The sequence below is a fragment of the Lingula anatina genome, chromosome 2, assembly GCF_051362555.1.
Source record: "Lingula anatina isolate TDL-2025a chromosome 2, LinAna3.0, whole genome shotgun sequence".
Taxonomy (NCBI): domain Eukaryota; kingdom Metazoa; phylum Brachiopoda; class Lingulata; order Lingulida; family Lingulidae; genus Lingula; species Lingula anatina.
Window position 1 is genome coordinate 20,933,581 of NC_141768.1, and position 16,764 is coordinate 20,950,344.

Here is a 16,764-nt window from a genome sequence, read left to right on the forward strand (position 1 = left end):
TAACTCAATTAATCTTTTTTATTCATGAAGATGGTTTAAACTTAAAAGTTTCTTTTCCAGACTTTTCTTTCAAATTACATACTGTAACAATGAAAAATGCATTCCTTTTGACCTATAATATTTCACCCATCATATCCAAAATAATTTTTACAATAATAAGCCTACAAAATGACTAATCAATATAGTACAACTACATATACTTTGGTCATAATTTGAACTATATATAAAACAAGACTTATTTAAATGATGTCACTGGTCTTACTGCTGATACCTGTAGGCAGGTTTGGTTTGGTTGGAGAAGGGGGTGGGGTGAAACCACTGACTGGATAAGGTCTGTGGATCTAAAGCTGATTTCTAAATCAAAATTTAATCTTTAATTCTATGCCATATTTCAGATTGGGTCAACAAAGGAGATAAAATGTCCACATTTTTAGAATACCCCCCCCCCCCCCCCCTTTGAAACAGCTGCCTACAGTCCTACAGTATCAGTATTGTATTTAAAGGGACAGCATATGGGATCTTGATAAAAATTTTACATTTAATGAATTTCCTGGCAATGGCAGCCTACGAAATTTTGTAGTGATTACCAATCACCACCCTTCTGAGTTACAAGTTGAAATATGCTTTCACATTTGTGAGACCATTTTTTCTTTACTTGGTGCAATCCAGGTACACAGATAAAAGCATTCCCTATTTATATTTTGCATAAATGTGCAAACAATTCCATACATGAAAAGGATATAAGGTTTTCCTGGGCATTTGGAAAAAGCTATCTCAAAGAGAAAATAGGAAGATTTCGGACAATCCCATATGTCATTCCTCTACAAAACTTATATTTTAAAAATAATGTAATATAAGCAAATCTCTACACCTACAAGTTATAAGCAAACCTCTACACCTACAAGTTAACTTCAAAGAGTAATTGCAGCAAATATACTAAAATGATATACTACTATTCACCATTTACATTTTGAACAAAGAAAAGCTATTATGTATAAGTAATCAATTTTCTGTAACTCTCAAGTTGCATTGTTTGGTTCAATATCATATACTAAATCCTAAAATGGACAAGATTCAAACTTTGACTAGTTATAAGGAAATTGGAACAGACTAATAAATCTAATGCTTATCTGTAGAAGTGTTATCTACAGGTAAGCACTATAGACAATGAATTGAGTTGAACAGTTAAAGAATGGGGGAGGGGGGGCATGACCTCCTTTGCATCTTTGATTTTTACATGCAAACATAACGAGCAGAGCTTGGACAAAAATTAATACATAAATTTTGCACTTGCAACCTCCTCCCCTCAGTAAAATCCAGAATCTACCTGCCAATAGTACAACCACATCTTTTAATATGTCACTTTCTCATAAAGGACCTCCATAAAAACCTTATCTGCAAGTTTATACCAATTGAACATAACTTAAAGGTATGCTGAAAATAGTTCAATTAAAAAATAAAAGCAGCTATTGCATTTATAAGGTAACAATTATACTATGTCACATGATTATTCAAGGATGGATTCTTTTTTTACGAGAATTGTAAAGATTAAGTCTTGAAGAATCAAAATGAAAAGTACCAAACATGCTTCACAAATAGCTCACATCCTTCACATGTAATGTAATTAAGCCAGTTAGATCAATTATGACACATTTCAAGCACAGAAAGATGGCAAACACATGTACTTAATACTCCGACCACACTCGCAGGAATAAAGCATTATATTCGTTCAAGCATTACATGCCTACCACATGTACCACTCGAAACAGAACACAAATACTCAGAAGGGAGAGGAACAACTTACCATAAAACCTGAGTAACTATCAATATACAGGAAAGAAATGCCACCTACATCATATACAAAGGTGAAGATATTCTCCCAAATTTACTTAAGGTTTTCATGTATTGGGTCAATTGAAATGTCACTGACAAAGGTGATGATACATAATGGAAACATGTTTGGTATAATTCAAAATTTATATTCCTAAAAACTAAAACTTAACACTGTATATTGAGATAATATAAGGTAAATTATATCACAATATGGATTGCAAGCTGGAACATTAAAATGGCACCATACTTAAGTAAATAAAGAGAAAAAATATTAAGACTTTACACTGTCTGTTAAAATAACAGCATCTGAAATTTTCATAGAATCTCAACTGCTGTTCAGATATTCAGTATCTAAAGCATGTTTGTATATTGATGTACTTTTTGGCATATAAATTTCTGTTGCATCAAATGGTATTGTTAACTATAAAGCACTGATATAAAACCATGCTATTGGGAATCAAAACTAAAATAAAGGGTAAAATAAGGTGAATAGTGGGTAGCTGAGCAGCTTATTAAAAAAACACTAGGCATAAATGTCTCATCAAACACTATTAAGTGATCAAGGACATTATAACACCTAAATCTGTATTAATCTGAACCTGTCAAACATTTTGGAGCAGATTTATATGATCATCCATTTATTCTAGTGATGAGATTTTAAAGATCATACTTATACTCCTCATTGTTGGAAATTTCAGAGCAAATTTCTTGTCAATGTATGCAGTACAGGTGATTTTACTCCACTACTGATTTAATATAAATAGAGGCATGTCATCATTGCATTGGTACCTGTAGTTTAGTTGCACTGGTCAAAGAAATTTGCTCATCTTAAACAAATTCTTTTATTTTTTCACAAAACCGTACAGAGTGTGTGACAGCCATTTTATTTCCCTTTGATAATTTCAGGCACTTTTTAACTGTCTCTCTTTTTATGCTGTCAATGAATCTCAAGAATTTACAAAACACATATCCTAGCTGCTTTCACTTTCAGTCAATAAAAACCATTTATACTCCTCAGCCAGCCATGTCCTGATGCTGAATTTCCATGAATCCTAGTTTTAGCTGTCAACTTTTTCAGGATGTGAACACTGCATGAAACATGCCTCATAGTTAGGCAACCTGCGAAATCCCAATTTCTCATGCAGCTGTTGTGATACTACATTGTCTGTCTCTATGTAACAGTAAGGCGTCCGTCCATTTTTCAAATGTTCCTGTGCCAACTGCGAAAGCACACATTTGCCATGTCCTTTCCCCCGGCACTCTGGCAGTACATAAAGTGCACCCACAGGTCCGTAACAGTATGTGCACACATATGCAACACACTGCCCTGTAGACGTAAACAGAGCAGCTGACAGATAGTCTTGAATGGCTACAGAGAGGAATTTGGACTGCTTGGGCAAATAGGAGTTGAACTTCCATTCATTCTCCATAGCATCTATGTGTTCCATAGTCAGATGGCCCAACCTCATTCCTTCTGGTGGTGGTCTAAAAATAAGTTTGTAATGTTTTGAATTATTTTATTAATTTATTATTTTCATTTTGACTGTATATCAACATAGGGACCCGTATATTAAGGTTAATGTCTATTCTGTAGTTGTGTACAATCGAAGTGAAGTGTATGGGTCAAAAGCAGTGGGGAATGCAGGAATTACCTAGAGAGAAAGAGACTGTGTTACCCCTGTAATGTGCTACATGTACATATTTTAATAAGCAATCTGTTCCTAAAACTGTTACAAATTTAGCATATAAATTTCAATTGAAAAGATTTAAGGTACTTACAGTATGACTAGATCCTCCTTCTCCAAGACATAAATATAGGTTCTTGCAATAAGTTCTACTTTGTACCCATGCTGTTGTGCTAGCCCTGTCAAAGGCCCATAAAGACTAGAGGGAGCAGCTGAAAAGCAAAGAAATAATCAGTATAATCAAAACAAAATCATTTTTGCTATAAGACCCAATCTTTTTTAATAGGGCCTCAGAGGCAAGAAATGATCTTATTAGAACAAATGATAATCTTTGTGTAAGAAAAAGTGAGCAAAAGCTGTTTTATGTACAGACCAGTAACTAAACTATGTTAGTTTATGCACTTTGAAATAATCCTGTAAAATAACAAAAATTCTAACACTGAAAATAGAAGGGGAAAACCAGCAAATCACATGCAAAAGAAGAATTAACATACACCTGCACAAAAAGCCACTACCAGTATGGTAGTTGGTATATCATGATCATTATACATTTCATCCTTACTTTAGTTTTATATATTGTTATAACAAGTGTGAAGCAAAAAATAAATGAATCAATGAGTAAATAGAACAAATGTCTCCATTTTAGCCAAGTTACAAGTTAATCAAATACAATAATCAATGTAAGTTAATGAATATAAAACATTGACTCTGGCTTCAATTTTTGAGGTAACATATAAGTGCTGGTCGCTTGTGATGGCTCTATGTACAGATAACAGTGTCTGTACATAAAAAGGGAAAACGTTTAACAAGTACATGCCAAACAAGTTATCGTAGGGTTTGGTTTGTACATGATATAAAAATATTATGCATTCATAATATTTAAGGAAGAGTGTAAATTCACCTCTGAAGTAGGGGGGAAACTTCCAATCAATTACACCACCTTTATGCAGAAATTTGGTGGCTGCATCTTCTGAGCCTGGTTTGTGGTAGATGAAGTACACGCTGGATACATGGTCTTCAACCTGAACCCACAAACAACTTTAAACAACACACTGCAATAGAGCTCTAATCTAATAAAGTATTCCAATTTGTGTCTACTTACCACCGGTCATTAAAATAAAAATAAAATTACACACATGGGTTAACATGGGAAGAAAGAATGCTAAAATCAACCGTCACAAAGTAAGTAATTAGCAAATAATAAATCTTTGTGTGAAACAGATGGTTTTAAATAGGTCAGATTCATCCTATCTATTTGGCCTTAGTTGCCCCCACCCCCATTTAGCCACCATAGTTCTCTTTACCTTCCAGTTTGATAAATATATTTGTTTACCAGCTTTAGAAAAGAACTGCCAAGAATTTTGTTGCCCAAATATACTGTCTCGGCATTTTAGTCAGCTTTATCAGATAGTGTAAATATGTAACTGGACAAAATCTGTGGAAAAATGGTCAACAACTTACAAGTAACATGCATTTTCCTTCAATGTTGAAGGGTAAACATTAATATTAAAACACTAATATAGTTGTAACTCTTGATTCTTTACAAAAAAAAAAAAAAAAAAAAAAAAAAAAAAAAAAAAAACCCTCAATCTTTTACAAAAATAAAGCACAAAAATCAGAGTATTCAGTGTAACATCCTTTGGCTGATTTAAAAGGTCAAAAGTATACTTTACCTGTTTAGCAGAATCTTCAGGCGATGCCACAACAACCTCAAAATTTGGCCATCTATCCAGTAAAATATCGAAGCTGTACTCTTTATTCAGAATTCCCTTCAGTATATTGCACATCTGAAAATAAAAAAAGAGAAAGTTACAAAAATGCACGTGGCAAACTTATCGGTGTGCCATGCAAAAAAATCACTTTAGATAAATTAACAAATTCATAACAAATAGATTTGGCAATTTTAATTAACTCTTTATTCAATATTTCCTACAGTGCACATCTGAAAAATTAAAAGCTAAAGGCTAGAAAGATGCACCTGACACATTTAGCGGTATGCCATACAAAATAAATGAATAAATAAATTACACACAGATCCATATCAACAAACAGATTTTACATTCATCTTCACAGATTTTAAAAAATAATGAGAAAACTGAAGTATCAAGGCCTGATTGTTAAGTAATTATGCCTGTGAATAGTTTCTCTTCAACTGTTTGGCTTGGTCATATATCATCATAAAATGGGTGATGGAGAAAAAAGAATGCAACAATTAAGTCAATGATTTATATGTTTGCATCATGCATATATATATATATCATATAATCATGAGAGACTATAATAAATTTCATAATATTTACAATAAGTATTATATCAAAATGGGTACAACTGTACATAATTTTCAATTCAGCTAGCCAGCTATTCATCAACAGAAATGAAAAGAAATATATTTATGATGCCAATACTAAATGTAATGATAAAATACATTGAAAGACTTTTTACTGTTTTGTAGACACTGTGAAGTGCAATTTTTAATTCAAATCAAGATGTCTAAATATTGCACATGTACATTTTGCACTTGCATTTAGGCCTTTCCTTTTTAGAAATGATTTTTGCTTCATTCAAACTTTTTGTCGTAATTACTTCCAAATTTTTGGTCCAAGTCAAGTAAACTATGCCAATATAAATCATTTTACAAAAATATCATATTCTTAAATGGGATAGAAAGAAGTGAATCACAAACACACACATGCACAAATTATCAACTTATGGCAAATTTATTCCAAATTAATGAAAATTGCAGCTTTTCCTAAATTAATTCATAACCTACAATAATTGGAAAGGAGTTGTTAAAAAACACAATGATATTCATTTGTCAAATTATGAACATGAATATTTCACAAGGACTTCACGTGATCAGCAACATTCTCACATGTATATCATATGTGAACTGACATGCCACTTGCTCCTAAGTAAAGAGGGCATATGTTTATAAGTTAAGAAGGGAGATCAGAGGAATTGTCTGCACTTGGAGCAACCTAGTACATATTTTGTTTTGAACATCAAAATATTAGATCCTCACTTTTCTAGGAAATTGTAACTTTGAGAATCGTAAGAAACACAATTTTCTTTTATGTGTTACAGTGTTAGCGAGAAAAAAATCCTAAGTGCATGCACTGGCTACAACACCAATTAGGGCAATGTCGTCTGCCATGACAGACAAGAGTAATGTCACATTGTGTCTGTCCATAAAAAAATTCTAAAATAATAAAAGAAAATAAAGAAGAGCATATTAAGGAGTTGAAACTGCTAAAGACATTCCCTGGATATATATATTTTTAACAAGGCCTAAAAGATACTCGAGGATTACAACCAGAATTGGGTTCTCACATTGGAACCGGTTTAAAATCCAATGACGTAAACATTTTTTCGCAATCAGAATTAATATTTTAGTCTAGATCTACATGTATATTGTCATCACAATATGTCGACTAGACTATGTGATGAATGTTGAGTTTACAAAACTGTTTTAGGAAAAACACGGGTTGCATCATCCTTACCTTACGTGCCACTGATAGGGTGTGAGATCCATATATATAACTTGCCTATTCAGCCATGTACAACATGTACGAGTCTAAATACACTCAGACACGTTTTTCTTCATACCTAACATCTATTTTAATAATGCAGGTTACCTGTAAAGATCTTGGGTAGTCCTCTTGCAAAACTCGAATCAATTCATTGAAAGAATGGGAGCTAAGATGAAGCGGCATTGCACCAAGTTCTTTGTTTCACACTATATTAACTTAGATCTCAATAACTACCACTAAACAGACAATATGCCCTTGAATAACCTCAAACACACTTGAAGGTCGTGTGGACTTTGTACTCCCTTTACTTGTTAACTTCCGGTTTCTGAATTTAGAAGGAGACTGTCGCGCGGAGTAAGCGCTGACTTTGAACAGAGATGATGTAATCAAATCGCCCATCTAAAATCATGTAAAGTGAAATGAAAATATTAAAAAAAACTTTTGTAGATGTATTAACATAATGATGACAAATAACAACATTAATGATGATAATTTTTATTCTAAAAATGGTCCTGATATTTTTGTAATTTTGCAAAAAAAAAAAAGTGGAAGTGATCAATTGAAAGTAATTAAGATGAATTGCACCGTTTTATTTTTATGCACAGACACAGGTGTGTCTGTACATATTGCCATCACCTGCGTCTGTCGTTGCCGTCGCCATCGCCGTCGCCGATGCCGGCACCGTGCACTTTCCTTGTAAACACGATAAGTGGAAGGCAGTTTTACTTTTTGGCTTTATATTTACAGAGCTGATGAATATTCATAAAACGCAGGTCAAGTTCGAAAATCAGCATCATCGGGCCATTATTGTAGAAGTTATGCTGTTTTTTCACTTTTCAGCATATATGCAACACTGTAAACACATTTCAAGGAAAACTGATAGGCCTGTTGTCATGAAACTCACAGAAAAAATCAGTCTTACTAAAACGCAGGTCAAGTTCGAAAATCGGCATGATCGGACCACTATTTTAGCAGTTATGCTTGTTTTTCACTTTTCAGCATATATGCAACACTGTAAACACAATATAAGAAAAACAGATAGGCCAATTGTCATTAAACTTACAGGAGTGGTCAATCCTGCTAAAATGCAGGTTGAGTTCAAAAGTCAGCATAATCGGGCCTTTATTTTAGAAGTTATGCTGTTTTGTCACATTTCCTCAAATTCAATTCTTAGGCATGTTAACAGTTTCATTATTTCATTAATAAGATATGTAAAAGTGTTTGTTTGACATTTCCTGCATCTTTACAACATTGTTAGTTGATTTTGTAAAAATGATGGTAAACTTGTTATCGTGTATTGTGTAATAAAAATTTCAAAAATGGAAATAACTCATATCATTGCAGTTTGCCATATTCAATCATTCACTATGTTCAGAATCTCAGAATGGAGGAAATTGGACATTTAACACTGTTGTATTGATATTTTTCCCATCTCATCAATTTTCTTAGTTGATTGTATGAAAATGGCAGTAACCTGTTAATTTTGTTTTATGTTAAAAAATTTGTTAAAAATAGAAAAAAAAAAAAAAAACATTTCAGAACAGTGCTGTCTTGTTTACATTTTGGCATTTTCAAGTTGTGACTTTGAAGTTCCATGGGCCTGAAGACCTTTGCTAGTCACATTTTCTGAATATCCATGATACTAATATTTTATTATTAAAATTGATGGTCATTATGCTGTTAACCATTATGTAATATTGCATCAAAATTTGAAAAAAACCTATTTTGGGCACTGCTCCCATGATGACCATTTAAGAATAAAAACCATGTCACTTCAGAATCTCAGAATCTCAGAATGGAAGAAATTGGACATTTAACACTGTTTTATTGATGTTTTCCCCATCTCATCAATTTTCTTAGTTGATCATATAAAAATGGCAGTAAACTGTTAATTTTGTTTTATGTTAAAAATTGTTAAAAATGGGGAAAAAACATTTCAGAACAGTGCTGTCTTGTTTACATTTTGGCATTTTCAAGTTGTGACTTTTAAGTTCCATGGGCCTGAAGACCTTTGCTAGTCACATTTTCTAAATATCTATGATACTAATATTTTATTATCAAAAATTGATGTTCATCATGCTGTTAAACATTATGTAATATTGCATCAAAATTTGAAAAAAACCTATTTTGGGCACTGCTCCCATGATGACCATTTAAGAAAAACCATGTCACTTACTGTTCTCAAACAGTACAGTAAATATATATAGATGTGTCTGTACATATTGCCATCACCTGCGTCTGTCGTCGCCGTCATCGCCGGCGCTAGCACCATGCACTTTCCTTGTAAACAAGATAAGTGGAAGGCAGTTTTACTTTTTGGCTTTATATTTACAGAGCTGATGAATATTCATAAAACGCAGGTCAAGTTCGAAAATCAGCATGATCGGGCCATTATTGTAGAAGTTATGCTTTTTTTTTTCACTTTTCAGCATATATGCAACACTGTAAACACATTTCAAGGAAAACCGATAGGCCTGTTGTCATGAAACTCACAGGAGTAATTGATCTTACTAAAATGCAAGTCAAGTTCGAAAATCGGCATGCAGCCTGAGTTGGAAAAGCAGTCTAATTGGCTTCTTTTTCTGGAAGTTATACATTTTCAAAGAGTGAACTTGAACTCCCATGGGCCTGAAGCCTTATGCTTGTTACACATTTTACTTACATTGGTATTACCTGTTGAGCATAATTAAAATTTGATGTTGAATTTGCAGTTTAACATAATGTACTTTTGCATCAGAATTGACAGTAGCCTATTTTGTGCATAGTTATTTCATGCTTTTTGTCTGTACATTTGACAGCTTTGCTGCCTTGTTTATTTTAAAGTTTAGTATTGATTCAAAACTGAAGTATACCCACTGTACTCCAACACAAGTACTTGTGCAAGTATACCATCAAGAATAATATTACCTTTGTTATTGTAATACATTCTTGATACCATATCTTTACCCAGTATATGCTAGTTAACTCAAATATACAGCAACTGGTACATGTTCCAATTAAAAAGAGTGCAACATGAAGTTTGATTTTTTTAAATGAGATATAAGTATAAGAATGGTCAAGAATATCACAAAACTGTCAAATAACGTTAACTAAAGATATAATATATCATTATTGGCTCTTTCAGCATGCAAGAATAATTGATTCACAGTCAAATTATATACATATATTACTGTGCTTAAATTGAATCTTTATGAAATTATAGAATTTGTGCAAAAAATGAAAATCACATACAAATGTTTTCCTTCCATTACTTCTTAAAAGACATTAGACATCAGAAGTAATATATATCTTATTTCAAAAACAATCTTGATAAGACAATCAACATCGATCATCACCAGCTCCAATATCATCACTAGCTGAAATTTTTATTATAATATTTATATGACATCACATCAGAACTATAGTTAAGATGGAAAATAAACTTTTATTAAAACTGGAAGTGTATATACATGCAGCATACTTGCACTTATAATTAACTAAAATATATTGTAATTACTACAAGTGAATATCATAAAACTGTAAAAAAAAAATCACCAAAAATTAACACTTTAAGTTGGTAAGTATTTTTAGGCCTGAAACTCCTGAAGAACTGGTATCAACAGGTACACTGAGCATCATCACCTGCCCCAATATTATATATTACCTGATATTCTAATTATCATAATTACATAGTATCCCATCAGAAATAAGTAAGACAGAAAATTAACTTAAGTTTATCAACAAAAGACTAGTGCGCTTAACATGATTACAAAGTATTTCACTTAGTCTATTAATTGTCAGCCCAAGTTTGTTATGTTAATGTGGACAGTATCTAACATAAAACTAATACAACTATAAAATTATTGTATATATATATATATATATATATATATATATATATATATATATATATATATATATATATATATATATATATAATTTTTATTATCATATGAAGAATTGTGAATTATTAATGTTTCTCCCACTGGAATGTACATCATGATACATCATACATCATATTTTTTATGAATTACTGTTCAAAGAGGAACAAAACACTGATTTTTCTGAGTTATGCATATATGCGGTTCTGGGCCTTTTTAGTTAGTGAGAAATGAACCACATGTATACATGTGCATGGTGACAGTCTCCATGGGGTTAAGGGATTTTTGGTTGTCCCAAATTTTTACAGAGTAATCATGGTGAATGTCAGAAAGGGGGATCAAAGGTTGTTTGTTGGTAAATTACAGTTACTATGATACTGTTTAAACCAGGAAATTTGTTCAGTATAAGTTTTTCAACAGAAAATCTTATGCTGGGCACCCTTAATTGTGACAAGTATTACATTGCAAACACAGAAACTTATGAAGATAAATGTTTCATCATACTAATGTCACTTATTTCAGTTAATGGCATGGGAATAAGTTCTCATGTATTTTGCTTATCTTTTATATATTTATTACTATCATTATATATATATTTATGATTTAACATTGTACCTTTTTAATCATACTTCCTATGAAAAGGTGAACATCAATAAAACCATTCAATCAGTATATTTCCCAGAAATCAGTGATCCTTACTAATTCATGATTGCAACTTTAGTCTTCCAATATATGGTAAATAATATGATCCAAAATAAAGGACACCATTGTCATCTTCTACCTCACTGACATTAGGCACATCTCCAGACGGATCGTGCAGGCTGCGTATTATGTTTCCAGAAGCATCCAGTTCGATCACCAATCCATATTTAGGTATCATCTTAAGCAGAAATTCTTGACTGAAAACCTATTTCAAAGATACAAAGATACAAGATTAAAGAGTTATTACAGGGATAAAACTTTTAGCCTCCCAAAAAGTCAGAAATCTGCCAATAATCGGAAAAATCTCATCCTTGTCCAACAACATGCACACAATAACACAAATTTAAACAGTACAAATGACTGAAGGCACTTGCAAGTTAATTAAGTAACTGCAATTATTTTTTAAAACAGAAGGAAAGTTAATTGAGATATGGCCACTTGCAAAAAAACAAATGCAAAACTTTTTTGGGGATTAAAACACATTGCGCATTTTCATGCCAAATACCTTAAAAATTAATTTCTTCATCCAAGGTTTTGTACTAGTATAGTCCAGCAAAGAAAATTTTCCAGCTCTCCTAGTGGTGGCCAAGCCCACCCAGTACCCTCCACTGCTGCTTGGTCTAATATTGTCAGGGGCACCAGGGAGATTATCTGAGAATATTTCTACCTCACCTTTTCTGGGGCCCTTAGTATGATATCTGGAAAGAAAATACATTTTCAGATATAAAAATAATTTAATATAATAAAATAAAAAATACAATATATTAAATTTTAAAAAAAATCAAATTCTTTTTTTCTGACACTTACTTCTGGTGTATGCATTAAGTTTTTGATTAATTATGGAACATAGCAAAGATAACATTTAATTCCATTCAAGTCACAGAACAAAGAGTTGACAAAGACAGAATTTTCACACAATAATGTATTTATACTGTACTGGAGTATTTTGCATGTACAAAGCTCTGCAATAAGGATGAAGTCTTTCTCTGGGGACAGCTGTACTCCATTTGGAAAACTCATATTTTTCAAAATTACTTCTGTCTGTTTTGTATTGGGGTTGTATGCCAGTAATCTGTGCAGAGAGAAAAATACACAAACATTCACTATGCATACTTACATACATCCCAAATAAAAACAAATGCACAGTAGTTTTTCTTTATATAAAAGAGGTCGAACTGCTTGTTTATACGCATATCAACTCATGTAAAAACAACTTTAATTGAATGTAATAAATGCCCCCTCTTTATCTCTTCCTATTAATCTTGGACATAATAATAAATTTTGTCCATGTATTAATCAAGTGAAAGCTAATTTGACAAGCCTTCATTAAAAATCTTTATGCCCCTATAGCATTATAATTGAACCATTCCTATTCAGCATGGTTGCTTTTTCAGTAGACCAGTGTCATAAATAAATTTCAAGTTATGTTTTTGCATATGACCTTCCATTTTTTTTGGCTTCCATAGCAGCATATCTATTATATCTTCGGCCCCAGTTAGTGCTTGAATCTGTGAAATAGACTGTCCCATCTGAATCAATGTCAAGATCATTTAGAAATGCTGCTTGTTCTCCATCTACTAAAGTCTCAGGCGAGTAAAGCTGCACAAATTTACCTGCAAACCAAAATTCCACATCTCACATAGTTTAAGACATTTAAAAAAATCAAGAAAGCTTCCTAATGGGCACACAGATAAATGGCAATAGTAAAGGAAGCACTGACATGAAAAAAGTCTAAAAAAGTTAATGAAGAAGCAATTACACAAATGGAAGTACACAAAATGGTTTGAATCAATTAATGTTGATGCAATGTAACATACAAGTACATAATGCTTAACAGCAGGATGATCACCAGTTTTTAATAATGATAAATGTGCTTCAGTTACAGTGCAGTAAGCACATAGCTAGAGACAATGTGTGATAAATGAAAAAAATAAGTTTCAGAATAAAAAGAAACATTTTTTTCCTTTTATAAAAACAGTGACAGAAGCGGAACACTTACAGTGACAAGGCACACAAGTGATGGCTATTATTCCAGAAAACATGCATGAAATGAACCTACACCGAGTGACTACATTTTGTGACTACCATAGTAGGCGCTTACCTGTTTCAACATTGACTCGAAATAAACCTAGGTAAGCATCCACAACAACAAGACTCCCATCTTTATCAAACCTCATACCCAGTGGTCTTCCACAAGTTGGTTCATCATCAAACTTACCTATCAACATATAAAATCAGGTTCATTTAAAGAATCACTCAAAAATTGTTTCCCATCACATACAGTAAAAACAGTATTAAATGTTTATCACTGACAAATAAGCAAGGGCACTGAAGAGAATAAAGAACAGTGCAAAACATTATATGTTACATGAACAAACATGCACAAACGGATGTCAAGAGCAAAAAGAACTTTAAAAAAATGAAGGAAATGTAAACTGCTGGTTTATGTACATTTCAAATCTGAGATTATCTGAGAAATGCATGTTTTCAACAAAATGCAGCACTGCTTACAGAAACGCACCATGAAAATATACTAGCAATCATTAATGAAAATGTAAAAATGTGCATGTCCTAAGCAGACTCATTTCTACACATAACTTGGAAACCGTTAGTAACTGAGTCGGATACAAATGCCAATGCTAGTTTACTGTGGTAAGGCAAGGTTTGCACATACCAGTGATATTGTTTTCAATTCAAATTGATAATTTAAAAAAAAAATTCATACAGAAATTTAAAATGTTGGTGAAAAGTTATGAACCAAATCAAATTTGAATTAAATAATATTTTTAATATTAATATTTCTTTAGCTATCTATCTTTAATTATCGATTGTAGTAATTCTTATCAATTTTATTAATCTTATTTTCAGAGTTGCATGGATAATTTCCAGCACTTATCCAAGTACATGGTTAACATGATTGCAATTTTTATCACAAAACGCCATTCTTACCACAGGGTGGCTTTCCAAGTGTGGCTACCACTCTGATGTCATCCCCATTAATTTCAAGAATCTTTCCATCTGCAGTTCCTGTGAACAGTTTCCCTGTTAAAAATATGACAGTATACCCAAGAAATTAACATACAGGTTTACATAAAATGTGCGTTTAAAAAAAAAATCAGTCTTTGTTCTTTGTTCTTTTTACATAGAAAAATTCTCTTAGAAGGAATGAAATATTTATCCCTAATGAATATTAGAAACTTACTAGTATTTTAAAGTGTAACAAATTTGTTAACTTCCTTTCTTAAGCACGTGGAAAACAAAATTTAATGATTGCCACTGGATAAAAATGACCTAAATTTCTTTTACACAGAAAAGAAAACCATTCAGTAGATTGCCAACAACTGATATGAAATTAAAAAAATGCAATCATGAATATTAAATCCATACTGTCATACCATTGTGTACAGTAATAGACTCTGGACCACGGAGCCTATCAAGGAAAAGTTTATCAGCTTTGGCTAAGAGTTTGTTTTCAGCCAGAGGACCTATGAACTCAGGTGGCAATGGGAGGCTAATGTAAATAAATAAATAAATAAATAAATAAATAAACTTGAGTCTATGATAATAAATTGAAATGACATTTAAAAAATAGAATAACACAATATATAAATGAAAGACTATAATTGATGTTTATAGAATGGTTTCACATATTTAAATATATGACCTTTAAAAATTTTATCAAGATAAAGTATATATTTATCTGCATTGTGCCAAAAATTGGACTAAAGTCTTTATATTCGCAAATAAAAATTCGCTTTACTTTTGTGAAGCTATATATATGTGTGTATCTACCAGTATATATATATATATATATATATATATATATATATATATATATATATATATATATATATATATATATATATCTATTGGACAAAAGAAATTTGATGATCAGTTAACATGAAGTTGATAAAGGTATCTTAAATCTTTCATACCTGTATTCAATAGGCTCTATAGGTGAAGGCAGCAAGTAGAGTGTTGTCACACATGATAAACTAATAAATATTATGAGTAATCCTAAAGTGTGAGAGCTGAAATTGAAAAAAAAAAATGAAAGTAAAATAAAATATTTGCAATCCTGTATAAATCCTATATATATATTCTGGAGTAAATCAAATATGAGCAAAACACTATAGCTACATACACTAAATCGGTAGGGGCTACTTTACAATATTGTTAATTCGAATGGTCTTAAAGCTATGATTAAGTTATTTAATAAAATTCAGTATACGGGTCATCAGTAACTCCTTCATCTATGTATATATACGTACACTTTACACTATGACAGGGACATGGGTTAAATAATAACTCTTCGTATGAGATCTATATTTCACAATAAAAACATTGCGAATAATTCATAGAAATATAATATATTCTGTTTTAATTACCACAAAAACGGCAGTTATAGCTATTATTCTGATATCTGAGCTCGTCTTTAGACCACATGTCCTCCATTGATGGCTATACTCTGTTAAAATCTCTTAAGAGATTTTAGCAAAAAACCAAACTTTAGAAAAAAAACAGGAACTAACTTTGAATGTAAAAATGGATTCATTACTCATTGGTAAGTATGGGAAAATTGATGTTTACTCTACGAAATTTCATTTTTTGGTCGAAATGAAGAATTATTATCCCTTTAATTTATTCTATGCTCTGTCAGTCCATTACAAAAGTTCTCTCTCTTGACTTTATTATATACATGTAGGCCTCATTCAGATCAAGAAGAGCCGAGTACTAGCTATAGGCCGCAACCTAAATATGGCAGACATATACCTGTATATATATATAATATATATAGTATATCTTACTGGGAACTGTTCTCTCTTTTACACAACTGCTTTATCACAGACTCTGCACATTAGATATTTCATGTCAAGTTATGGGCTTAGTACATTACAGAAAAAAATAAAACTGCTTACAACTTACAAGGAACGAGAAGCCTCATCTTTATTTGGCCCCGAAGATGAAACGGAATTATGGGTTGGAGAAGTACTCCCTGAAGACGAAGGTACGTGGCGTTTTCTTGTCTCCGGCATATTAATGCTACTCTCCTCTGTCTGCAGTAACTGTAGCTCTATCTGTCAAATTGACGAAGCGTGACGCTAAATTATGGTAGATGTCTAACCCAGTTTGTCTATGGCATTATGTCACGCG

The 16,764-nt window shown here is 32.0% G+C and overlaps 1 protein-coding gene across 2 annotated transcripts in view; it reads right to left on the reverse strand.

Moving 5' to 3' along the window:
- LOC106163182 (adipocyte plasma membrane-associated protein-like) overlaps positions 1-16,764 on the reverse strand; it is a 17,015-nt gene continuing 251 nt past the window's right edge. Inside the window, exons 2-14 of one of the 2 annotated variants that reach the window (XM_087003043.1) lie at positions 16,537-16,688; positions 15,546-15,641; positions 15,006-15,121; positions 14,560-14,652; positions 13,712-13,828; positions 13,052-13,223; positions 12,548-12,682; positions 12,116-12,308; positions 11,690-11,815; positions 5,192-5,305; positions 4,420-4,540; positions 3,613-3,730; positions 1-3,318 (exon numbers count right to left, since the gene is read on the reverse strand). In XM_087003043.1, coding sequence (XP_086859169.1) covers positions 2,892-3,318; positions 3,613-3,730; positions 4,420-4,540; positions 5,192-5,305; positions 11,690-11,815; positions 12,116-12,308; positions 12,548-12,682; positions 13,052-13,223; positions 13,712-13,828; positions 14,560-14,652; positions 15,006-15,121; positions 15,546-15,641; positions 16,537-16,688 — 1,980 coding nt within the window. In that variant the 3' untranslated portion in view covers positions 1-2,891. Of the gene's footprint in view, positions 3,319-3,612; positions 3,731-4,419; positions 4,541-5,191; positions 5,306-11,689; positions 11,816-12,115; positions 12,309-12,547; positions 12,683-13,051; positions 13,224-13,711; positions 13,829-14,559; positions 14,653-15,005; positions 15,122-15,545; positions 15,642-16,529; positions 16,689-16,764 lie in introns of those variants that run through there. The other variant, XM_087003044.1, reaches the window with a different exon arrangement.